The 12,789-nt window shown below is 36.5% G+C and overlaps 1 protein-coding gene across 1 annotated transcript in view; it reads right to left on the reverse strand.

The window, feature by feature from the left end:
• PLXDC2 (plexin domain containing 2) overlaps positions 1-12,789 on the reverse strand; it is a 458,249-nt gene that overhangs the window by 61,710 nt on the left and 383,750 nt on the right. Inside the window, exons 10-12 of the mRNA XM_003257698.2 lie at positions 8,766-8,826; positions 2,650-2,800; positions 1,132-1,170 (exon numbers count right to left, since the gene is read on the reverse strand). Of these exons, the coding sequence (XP_003257746.1) occupies positions 1,132-1,170; positions 2,650-2,800; positions 8,766-8,826 (251 nt within the window). The remainder of the gene's footprint in view (positions 1-1,131; positions 1,171-2,649; positions 2,801-8,765; positions 8,827-12,789) is intronic.

Raw genomic sequence — 12,789 nt, forward strand, 5'->3', positions numbered from 1 at the left:
CGCCCTAAGATTTTAATATATTTCACAGATGATCATTTCTAAAACTATCCACTTACTGCATTAATACAATGATGAATAAGAAATGAATGAAATAAAACACTACAAAATGATGCAAGACAATGGGAAATTGATATAATAATGGTATTTATGAACAGGCTAACTGGTCTCTCTTTCAGACAGATTGATATAAACTCTAAAGACATATATAGATATAAACAATGTCCTAAAAAGGCACAGAAGTACTAGCTAGTTAACCTAAACTGAGGGATTTTGAAACTATTCTCTACCATTATAGAGAAAAACATGCCTAACATGTATATATTGGATTTTGACTTACTCAAGAAATCATCTAGAGCTTTAAAGGCAAAACCATGCCCAGATCAAAGTCACAATGTGCTCACATTTACATAAAGATGCTGCCAAGAAGAGGACACCCTTTCCCTGAGCTGAATAAAAAATTACTAATGAAAATCTCTTTTATTAAGACCCAGCATACATGAGCCAACATAGTTTAAAAGGAAAAAGATCTATTTCTAAAAACATAGTCAATATCATTCACAATATTGTTTCAGTAAAAGTTTTTTCCCTCAAATTTTCCAGTACCATTATAGATATTTCTAAATTGTCTTGGAAAACCTTTAAGTATGTTACCAACAAGATATTCTTTCGGATATCTAAGTTTTGTTATTTGCTTCATAGAGCTGATAAAAAGACCTAGGACAATATATTTTCATACTTGCTGTATTTCTAATTTTATGCATAGAAGGTGCTGACCGAGCAGACAATTTAGTGAAATACAATTGAACCCAATACCCGTAGCTATGTAGATAACTACACACCACTATAATACAACAAAGACTAGACCAACAAAGAATAGCAAGGTGTGTGGTGGAATTTTCCACTTTATCATTGGGAATTGGTGTCACATAGTTTTATACACAAACACAAGGATGAGGATTTCATTTCACTTTCAAGCCAACCCACTGACTCCTTCCCATGTTAAATGCCAACAGAGAATACAACACAACCTCACCTTTTATCTAGAAGCCCATATGGCCTTTCTCATATTAAAATAAATGAAATGAATTCATATTTAAAAAATGTTTATGAAAGAAAAGTGTCAATTCCTACCTCCGTTATCTTTTAGATGTAGTGCTATCTTGGTATCATCTGGAAGAGAAATTCAAAGTTACTATAACAGAAAAGGATTGATTTCAAAGGAGCATAAATCTCATGACTAGTAATTGTCTACTAACTGCCTTGGTTGGAACATGACTAGATTTTGATAATTTATTGTGGTAATTTCTAGTGCAATGAGAGCAAGTCCTTGCTTTACATGATGTAGTTCTAAAATTTCCTACAGAGATTGTAATGTCAAGATTTTGGTAACATCTTGAATGATCCTTAAGTTCTACAAGAAAAGTAAGCAGTAATAATTAAAACATAAAATACAGCTATTTTTAAATCTCTAAAGTCACTTATTGTAATTAGAACTTATAGTTATGACCTTATTTATTCATTTTTAAAAATCAGCATCAAGGGAAATCCAAATTAATTGTGATAGTTAAGATTTGTCAATATTTACAAATTTAACTCCAAAAGTTAAATGTTTATCCATTGCTAGAAAAGATGACCAAAATTCTATATAAAGAGATCTTATCCTGACTGAACAAAACGTAGGATGTGCTTTTTTATTTTACTGGTTATATTTCACTCTAAAGGGTAGGGTTTAAATTACAGGAATATTTTTGTGGGCTTTAATATAATAATCCAAAATAATATGGATTAAAAAATAATGTTGCTTTCAAAAGCAGTAAAATGCACTTAGCAGCTGCCCTCCACTCCACTTTATTACAGTTCACCTTATAATGTCAAATTAAATTCCAATTAAAAGAAAAAGTTCCTTATTTAATTTTTCATCCAAGCCAAAGAAAGTGAGGCTTATAACAATAAACAAGTAAGACCCATTTATCCCCCTCAAACCTGATTCGTGGCCAGTCTTATGTTTCTGCCCACTCCCTGCTGGTGGTATCATTCAGAATAGAAAATTATTGTATGTTGGGTAATACACTTTCTACCTCCTGAGCTGTGCCCAAGCATTAACACTCTCTAGTATTTCTGCCTTCCCTAGAAGAGGAAATTGTTGTTTTCAAGGACAATTTCTATGACACATACAGTGTTTCTGTATAGGTTATAGACCAACATATTTTACTGACTGCATTCTGGAAAACATTAGAATTATATATGAATAGAATTATCTATTGTTCAGAATCCAGAATCAATGGACATTTTATATGCATTTTGCCTTTCTAACCTGTGATTGTGAAGTTGGATTTGCTTACTACAAAATTTAGCCACATAGGAAGAAATCTGTATTTCTTTTCTAGGAAGGAGAGGACAAGAAGCCAGAATCAACGGTAAAAGCTATGTCTTAAAAAAAGGCACAGTGCATTAAAAGAATCCCAGCATTTACTTTTCGTTCATAATAATTTTGTCTTTTTCCCCTTTGGAAATCCCCTAGAAATCCAGTTTGCCAAAGAACAACTTTAGAGAGATCTAGAGAGTAGGAGCTACTCCAGTACATGTCAACACAGTGATTTTTCCTTCCTTCAGGGGGAAAAAAAAAAAAGCCAACTATCTCTTGGGTACCTTCTGTAGGCAGGCTGGTGGGAAACTGAGAAGTCACTGCTCTTCTGGTGGTAGTTAGGACCCTGAACTGGGTGGTTGTCGCTCCTATGGTTGTGGTGGTTCGAGAAGAAGTTTCCACTGGTTCTGTATTCTCGCACATCTTCTCTTTTGACTAGTAAGAGAAATGAAAAGGAAAACAAATGGAGTGATCACGAATCTATTTTTAGAACTTACATCAGAGAAGCTGGGCTGTAAAGCACAAAAGCCTCTCACATCAAGACAGGGAATAAATTACTTTTGCACAAGACTATATTAATGATTTTGCTAATTTATGAAGTTTATAAAACAGGAAAGAGAAAAAGATGGATGTAACAAGGCATTTCCCTTTTTAGATATTCAGGTTTCATCATTTACTGCTGTTAAGCTTTCATATTACTGTTTATCTTGCCCTAAATTTTACACTGGTATATTTATAAAAGACACACTGTCAAAAGGGAAAATTTATACTAGAAGAAAAACATGTGCATAAAGATAAGGTTTAAAACATACTCAGGTTTTTGGAGAAAAAGTGTATTCCTTTCGTATCAAACTGACAATGCTAAATCCGAAATATTTGCTAACTTCCCCATACTACTTCATTGTTTCAAAAATCATCTGTCACAAGTTAAATGAATGTCTAAAATTTTGTTTTCCTTTATGAAATATTCAAAACCACATAAGCAAAGGATTGAACAGAACTCATGTAATCACTCAGCCTATCTTCCTCTTAGCAGAGCTATATTGAAAACATCAGGAAATGGGACATACTGAATTTTTTATTTTTAATTTGTGAAAATAAATCCTACAACCTTCACTGGGAACAACCTCCAACATCCAAACTTTTACAGCTTAGAAGTCGGTGTTTCTATCCACCTTTTGTTCCTCAATGGACTGCCTCTCTCGGGTGGGCCTTGAGTAGAAAATAACTATTCTGGACATGAGTGGTTCTCATCCCACATTTTAAAATTATTGTTAAATAAATATCATTCTTAAACTTCTCTCATCATTAATGGAGCGCTAGGTGCCTTTCCCCTTGTTAATGAAGACTTCCTGAGACAGCCTCCTTTTCATTAATAGGATATGGAACAGGTTTATTCTCCACTTCAAGTCTAAACATACTAGGGTCTCATTTAATTCCCCAAATTCCAGTTCCTGCACCCCTGAGCCCCATTAATCTAATTATTTCCTTTCAGATACCACTTTAGTTGTCATCCCCACACCCTGGACTATATCTGTAGTGGAAAATGTTTTAGATCTGAAATCATAAGCTCAGTTATCCTTTTTCCATCTATCCCTGTATCTGTGAACTCCAATTCTTCTTATTCTTTGACTACTTAGAAAGCCTAGCAAAATGATTTTGTTTTTTAGTATCTTTTCCCCCCATTACTTCAACCTCTCATTTCAATAGCTTCAAGCATCTTGCTCTATTTTTTTTTTTTTTTTTTTTTTTAGTTTTTTTCTACAACACCTTTAAAGAAAAGATCTGCCTTTTCCCAGCCTGCTCCAAAGCCAGGCACAGCTGGAGAATAATCACACAGACCCACCATGGGGGCTCCACAAACTCATCTCCTGCATCCTTAGCAGGGCCGTGCATACCACTTGGCAGCATTGCTGTGCCTTGCTAATCACCTCTCCCATTATGCTCAGTATGAATTTCAAGCTGTCTCCACTTTACCTAAAACTGCAATCCCATCATTATTCTCCCAGTTTTACTCCTTGGGTTCACCTCCCATTTCCTTGATAAAGAGGCATGATCAGGAAGATTTCTTCAAATTTCTTAGTGAATCAGCATACTTACTTGACTCTGGGCTGACCTATTCTTTCCTTTTGTGATAATGGATGGGGACCTTTCCTTACAGCCATTCTTTCAACCTATGTCCTAGCTCAACTCAGCTCACCTTCACAGGTATTGTGAATTTGCTTATGTGATCATAGTCCTTTCTCTACAATATTTGCCACCTCTAATTCTCTGCTGGCTTCTTACCAACAGCACTTCAAGGTACACAAGCATGCCTAATCTTATTTTGCAAACCCAGTCCTCCCTCTTCTCCCCAATGCATCCTGACATTATACTGCTTTCCCTCCATTCATACACAGTCATATTTCCAGAAAGATCAGTCTGCCTTGGTCTTCTCAGACTCCCAGCTTTCCCTTTTATGACAATCTTGCTCTTACCTAATCCAACTGAGTTGAAATTTCTCGTACCAGTGTTTCCAAATACCTCCCTAGCTAAATATCCAACATCTTCCATGGCGTCCTACTGACACCTCATCAGCCTATAGTCCAGATGTCCACTCCCCTGTTTTGGTTTCTGTGACATACCCTCTCCTCAATGTTCTGACACCTTCCTCACAACTCCATCTTGATTTCCTTTTATTTATGTCAATTCCTTGAGTGTTGGGGTGGTTCTTATGGATCATTCTTGCTCTGTCACTTCATTCTACGCGTTATCTTTTGCAATCTCTTCTACACCCATGACTGCAATGAACATCTTTATGTTTATTATTCATAAATCTATATTTCCAGTCCACATTCATCTTTTGGATTTCATGCCCATAATGTCATCTATTGACCAGGTGTATGCATGTGAATGTCACACACATCTCAAACTCAAGGAGTATAGAATGGAACTTGCCATATATTATTCTCTCTTTGTGTTTCTATTGTCAATGAACAGGATCTAATATTCAGTAAACAGGATCTAATGTTCAGTAAACACCCTACGTTTAAGGTAAAATCCTAGACTCAGATTGCTTTTGGCAGTAACGGCAGACTAAGGAACTAAATAGCCCTCCTATTGCAAAACAAATAGATTCTGAATAAAACTTGAATTTTAAAGCCTTAGGATTTGCAGGAGATAAAGAATATCCCAGTGGTGCCTTTCCATTGTTTATTCCCCTCCCCACTCAAAAAATAAAACAAAGCAAAAGCTATGTGCTATAAAGACAGTAAGAGCTGTATATATTAATGGAAGTTAAAAGAGCAGAATTTGCCCTGAGGAAAAAAATCCAAAATCAATATCGCTCTAAAGAGAACAAGCCTTGCAGCAGCAGTAGACAGGGGAGAAAAATCTGAACTTTTCCTCCTCACATTAGGGCAGAACTTATGGTAACCCAAAAATCCTGAGGATCCCATCATCAAATCTTCTTTGGTGGTCTGGCCGGGCGCGGTGGCTCACGCTTGTAATCCCAGCATTTTGGGAGGCCGAGGAGGGCGGATCACGAGGTCAGGAGATCGAGACCACGGTGAAACCCTGTCTCTACTAAAAATACAAAAAAAAATTAGCCGGGCGTGGTGGCGGGCGCCTGTAGTCCCAGCTACTCAGAGAGGCTGAGGCAGGAGAATGGCGTGAACACGGGAGGCGGAGCTTGCAGTGAGCCGAGATCACGCCACTGCACTCCAGCCTGGGCGACAGAGAGAGACTCCGTCTCAAAAAAAAAAAAAAAAAAAATTTCTTTGGTGGAAAACATCACCTATTTAGGTCTTAGAGTAGGATCAGACAAACATACACTAAAAAAGAAAAAAAAATAGCTGTCTGACAAAGACTCAGCAAAAACAATGACCACACTATTTAGATCAACAAAACTTTAGATAATGGGATCATCCAATATGGAATATACAAAAATCATACACGGAATATTTAAAATCATAAAAGATAAAATTGAGAAATGAATGGTTCACATGAAACTATAAAATACTTGGCAGATGTAATAAGTGTCAAATTTAAATTTTAGATAGGAAAAATATGTCTGTTGGAATTTCTACTTCAGTAAGTAGATTACATAGAACATTAAACAAGATGAAGAGAGAATTAATAAACTGGTAAATACATCTCAAGAAATTGCCCCAAATACAGCACAGAGTAATAAGGAAACAGATTACATATAATAGAGGTTTAAAAATATGAGGAAAAGATTAAAACATCAAGCTTTCAAAGAAGTCAGAAGGTGAAAATAAAGAGAGTGGAGAAGTATAGCTGAACAGTACATTTATCAAGCTTGTCACCCAACCAACAAGAAAACACACATTTTTCTTGAACACACATAGACCCTTTGTACAAAACGCCCATGTACTAGTTCATGAAAAATTTCCAATCAACTTTAAAGATCATAACGTGTTCTCTGATGATGACTCAATTAGTCTAGAAGTCAATAGTAAAAAAGGTAAATTTTAAAAGCCTCTATAATTAGTAAATGTGATATAATTCATAATTTAATGTATTTCCAATAAAATGTTAATAAGATGTATTGATTGATGGATTACCGATCTTGACAAGGTGAGTCTAAAATTTATATGAAAGACAGAAGCCCTAAAATACCCAAACACTTGTGAGGAAGAAAAAGTAAGGAGATTTGTCCTGTATATAGTAAGATTTCTTATAAAACAATAGTAATTAATACAATGGGACACTGATCTAAGTACTGACGGAGCTTTAGAAGAGGAGAGCCCAGAAAATATACATAAAAGAGATGACTTTGCAAGATATTGCCAAAAGAAAGGATCAGTTAACAAATGGTGCTTGAAATTTGGCTGTGCATCAAGAAAAACAACCCCACGAAACTGAATCTCTATCTTATATAATACATAAAAGCCAATTCCAAATGGAATAGATTTTGATGTGTAAGACAAAGCTTTAAAACATTCAGAAAAAAATACACAAAAATAACACCTAGATGAAATTTGGTAGGAAAATTCTTCTAAAACAGGATGCACAGGCATATAAAACTCATCATAAAAATAAAAGATTGATACATTTGACAGATTAAATTGATAATTAATGTTAGTGAAATAAAATCATAGAGAAAATGAAAAGATAAACCAAATTTGGGAGAAAAAATATATATCTGAATTACATTCTCAATCTTTACACATATGGAGATATTAATTTTCAACATTTTATATTGAGATAACTGATTATATGAAAGAAATGATTGTCTCAAAACAGAACTATGGCTTTGTCAATAGATACTCTTTTGAACTACATTATTAGATAAGTGAGGTGAGATGGATGAGCACACACTGCTGTCATTCCCTAAATGAAATGTCAAAAGGTTGGTTAAAGCTACACTGGCAATACTGCATTTAAAGTTCAAGAATGTTTTCAAAAATGTATTGCTCAAGATCTTTATGAGACATGCCCCCCCCAAAATGAATTTTAAAAAAGCCTCTAAGTAACCACTGAACAAATAGTTTTTAAAACAGCATTTCAGCATGACTTGCTTTGCTAAATAAAAAACTTTTGTAATTGTTAGCAGTTTTAATTCAAAATTCATACCCCAAAACTTAATGAAGGGAGAAGAAGTAAATGCTTTTCTTCACAAACTTTATAGTATATCTTTATATGATCTTGAAATGATAGTATAAATGCAATTCACTGCAAAGCTTTTAAACGGGTTAAAGTTGTTTCTGGTATCCAACTGCTTACATGACTTCACTGCGTCCTTGTCTCTATCATGTTTCCCTCAGAGTTAACATTATACCATCTCTCTATGCCAACTAATGTTATACAATTTCTCGTTTATTACAGCACATCAATTTGCCGCAGTCTTCCACCCTCCACAATAACATTGGTCTTGCTGTTTGAATTACAAAGAGGAACAATGGTTTTGTACATCCTAGAAAAATAGCAAGCATTTAAGAGAACTCCTCTTTGCTCATAGAGATTCCAATCCTGGCCCTACTATTCCATAGCCACTTACCCGACTCTCCAAGAACCCACACTCCACCCCTCCCCACAAGCTCCCCTCACTTCTCCCCTTTGTCTACTTGGTAATATGGGGGTAGTGACAGTGCAGGCACTGTTCTTCATAGAATGAATATGATAATGAAATGAGATAATACATATAAATAGTTAAGCACAATGTCTGCATATATTAGGGGTTGTAGCAAGTTGCTACAATGTAATGAAAATGTTATCTAATTTAACAAAAATAGCCAGCTGTTATTGAACCCCTAATATGTGCAGACATTGGGCTTATAGAAGGATTCTCCTTTCATTAAGTTTTAGCACATGAATGTTGAATAAAAATTATTAACAGTTAAAACACATATATATGACATCTTGGTCCCAGGATTCTGTCACAATAAAGCATATGTACCTCTTCAGGGCATCCACTGTCCACCCAGTCCTGCCGATGACGATCAAATCCACTGGAACATCTTCAAAGAAGATCACATTGCAGTTCAGAAAAGGAAGGATAGGGTGCAGGGTGGTGGACAGAAATTAAAAGTAAAAGATTAGTAGGTAGTTCATTCTCACATTTTCAGTTTAGCATAACATTAACTCTTCTATAGAACTCGCAACTGGAGAAGCAGTGAAATATTTAGAGGGTTGCTAAGTAATCACTCACTCCTTAGGGCGTCACTGTTAGGATAGCACATGGCAGCCAAATCACTGTTAAAGCAAACTGCACTGTACGGAATACCTAGATCCCTGCACAAAGATAAGACCAATTGCTATTCTATGAAGTGGATTTTCTTTTACCTTGTATTTTTTTTCTCATCATTAAAACAAATAAATACATACTTTTTTTGCAAATATTGTATTTCATGATTTCAGGTTCATTCATTCATTCATTTCACTCATTCATTCAAGACCCACCATCACACAAACTCTTTCTCTTTTGTGCAGTAAAATGTTAACATGGCAGTTGTGGGGTTTTCAGACCCTGCATGTTCCAAAAAAAAGACTGGCCCTTGACTTGCTCTTGAGAAGTAACCTCTAAACTCCTGGACTATCCTGCCTATTAAGAGTGTCTACCTCGGGTCTTGAGCCATGCAGATAGTTTATGCTGACAATTTGATTTATTGTGAATATCTGACTTCATTTGCTTGGGACCCTGGGCCATGCGGTAACAGTTTGACCCTTGGGAGAGCTGACGACTGGAAGATAAGATTAGTCACAAGAGCATTCTATCCTGATGAATGGACCCTTAATAAAAGCCCTGGAGACCAAGCTTGGGTAAGCTTCCTTGACTAGCAGTACTTGTTTTGTATTATTGCACATTGTTGTTGGGAAAATTAAGTACTATCTGTGTAATTCCACTGGGAAAAGACAACTGGCAACTTGTACTAGTCTCTCCTGGATTCCACCCTACGTGCATTTCACCTTTGCTGATTTTAACTCATCTCTTTTTCCTGTGGCAACCTTGAGTAGAACAGCTTTTCTGAGTTCTATGAGTCTTTCTAGTGAATCATGGAACCCGAGTATCTTCTTGGGGACACCCAATTGCACTAGAAATAGGTCATGTCTAAAAGATCTAATTTAGCAAGCATCATGTTAATTAGACTTTGTTCACTCATACTGTCTTCCTTGACTGGAATAATTTTCTGTCTTCCCTACCTACTCTTACACAGCCCAATAATTTTCTAAGACCCAGAAATTACTATCCAGAGCACATTCTGATAAAGCATTGCTACCATAGTCATTCCTTTTAGGAGGTTTCAGTTATCCATGGTTAACTATGGTCTGAAAATAGGTGAGTACACTACAATAAGATATTTTAAGAAAGAGAGGAAAAGATCACATTAATATAACTGTTATTATACTATATTCTTATCATTGTTGTATTTCATTACTAGTTGTTAATTTCCATGGTGTCTAATTTGTAAGTTAAACTTTATCATGGGTATGTATGTACAGGAGAAAACATAGTGTATATAGGGTTTGGTATTAGCCTTGATTTCAGGCATCCACTAAAGGTCTTGGAGAAGGGGGGCTACTGTATTGCTGTGAATACATCTTACTTTAATTTTTTTCTCTTTTATTAAAATCGCATGTACTTATGTGTTGCGGGAAGTCAGGGACCCCGAACGGAGGGACCGGCTGAAGCCATGGAAGAAGAATGTGGATTGTGAAGATTTCATGGACATTTATTAGTTCCCCAAATTAATACTTTTATAATTTCTTACACCTGTCTTTACTGCAATCTCTGAACATAAATTGTGAAGATTTCATGGAAACTTATCACTTCCCCACTCAATACCCTTGTGATTTCCTACGCCTGTCTTTAATCTCTTAATCCTGTCATCTTCATAAGCTGAGGAGGATGTATGTCGCCTCAGGACCCTGTGATGATTGCGTTAACTGCACAAATTGTTTGTAGAGCATGTGTGTTTGAACAATATGACATTGGGGCACCTTGAAAAAAGAACAGGATAACAGCAATGTTCAGGGAACAAGAGAGATAACCTTAAACTCTGACTGCTGGTGAGCCAGGTGGAACAGAGCCATATTTCTCTTCTTTCAAAAGCAAAAACAAATATCACTGAATTCTTTTTTTTTTTTTTTAATTATACTTCAAGTTTTAGGGTACATGTGCACAACGTGCAGGTTTGTTACATGTGCCATGTTGGTGTGCTGCACCCATTAACTCATGATTTAACATTAGGTGTATCTCCTAATGCTGTCCCTCCCCCCTCCCCCCACCCCACAACAGGCCCCGGTGTGTTCCCCTTCCTGTGTCCATGTGTTCTCATTGTTTTTCTCAGCAAGGAACATCCCTGAGAAAGAGAATGCGTCCCTGAGGGTAGGCCTCTGAAATGGCCGCTTCAGGGATGGCCATCTTTTACGGTTGCAGCTGTAGGGATGAAATAAGCTCCAGTCTCCCATAGCACTCCCAGGCTTATTAGGATGAGGAAATTCCCGCCTAATAAATTTTGGTCAGACCAGTTGTCTGCTCTCAAACCCTGTTTCCTGATAAGATGTTATCAATGACAATGCATGCCTGAAACTTCATTAGCAATTTTAATTTCGCCCTGGTCCTGTGGTCCTGTGATCTCGCCCTGCCTCCATTTGCCTTGTGATATTCTATTACCTTGTGAAGCATGTGATCCTTGTGGCCCGCACCCTATTCATGCACTCCCTCCCCTTTTGAAAATCACTAATAAAAACTTGCTGGTTTTATCGCTCAGGGGGCATCACGGAACTTGCTGACATGCGATGCCTCCCCCAGTCACCCAGCTTTAAAATTTCTCCTTTTGTACTCTGTCCCTTTATTTCTCAGACTGGCTGACACGTAGGGAAAATAGAAAAGAAACTACATGAAACATCGGTGGTGAATTTCCCCCGATATCTGCCTGAATTTCCCCTGATACTTATGTCTTAATTACCAAACTTAGTTGAGAACGTTTGAAAGCTAGGGTCTTATATCGATGATATTATCCACTATATCTGATACATAATATCTTTTTCATATGAGAAATTCAAACTACTTTTGCCAGTCCGTTGAAATTAAAGATATACATTGCCCTTGAATGTTAACATATAAACATATACGATACACTTTGGCTGTGTCCCCGCAAAAATCTCATCTTGAATTTTAGTTCCTATAATTTCCCTGTGTTGTGGGAGGGACCTAGTGGGAGATAATTGAATTATGGGGGCAGTTTCCCCCATACTGTTCTCATGGTAGTGAATAAGTCTCACAAGATCTGATGGTTTTATATGGGGTTTCCCCTCTTGACTGGCTCTCATTCTCTCTTGTCTGCACCATGTAAGACGTGCCTTTTGCCTTCCACCATGATTGTGAGGCCTCCCCAGCCATGGGAAACTGTGAGTCCATTAAATGTCTTTTTCTTTATAAATTACCCGTCTAAGGTATGTCTTTATCAGAAGTGTGAAAAATGGATTGATATATCTATATATAATATATAAAAATCCATGTTAATTATGTTACTCTAGATATCTATATATTTTTCAAAATAAATGGAAGCTATTCAACTTTTGCCTTATATTTTCTTACAGTGCTCAAAGCATTACTTTGCAATCTTTCTTTTTTTTATTATTTTTAACTTGTTTCGTAATGAGTCCACATGATAGCTCTTTCTAAGAATCCTTGCCAGAGATTATGCACCATGGGATGAACAAGTGTAATTTAATTCAACTGGAATGTGAAAACAACCCTCCTGTCAACACATAAGACCATCTCTCTCATTCTCTCAGGGTATGATCCATTGAAGTTAAGCTATTTTATGCCTACCATCTGTGTTGAACAAGCTTAAGTGTGGAGTAAACAACAGTATGGGATTTGGCATCCTAAATTTGAGAATCCCCAGTTGGTCAAGGCCATCTCTGGTTACCCAATGAGATTTTGACGTGTGGCGTCTATTTAATTCCAGATG

The sequence above is a fragment of the Nomascus leucogenys genome, chromosome 9 (genome assembly GCF_006542625.1).
Source record: "Nomascus leucogenys isolate Asia chromosome 9, Asia_NLE_v1, whole genome shotgun sequence".
Classification (NCBI taxonomy): Eukaryota; Metazoa; Chordata; class Mammalia; order Primates; family Hylobatidae; genus Nomascus; species Nomascus leucogenys.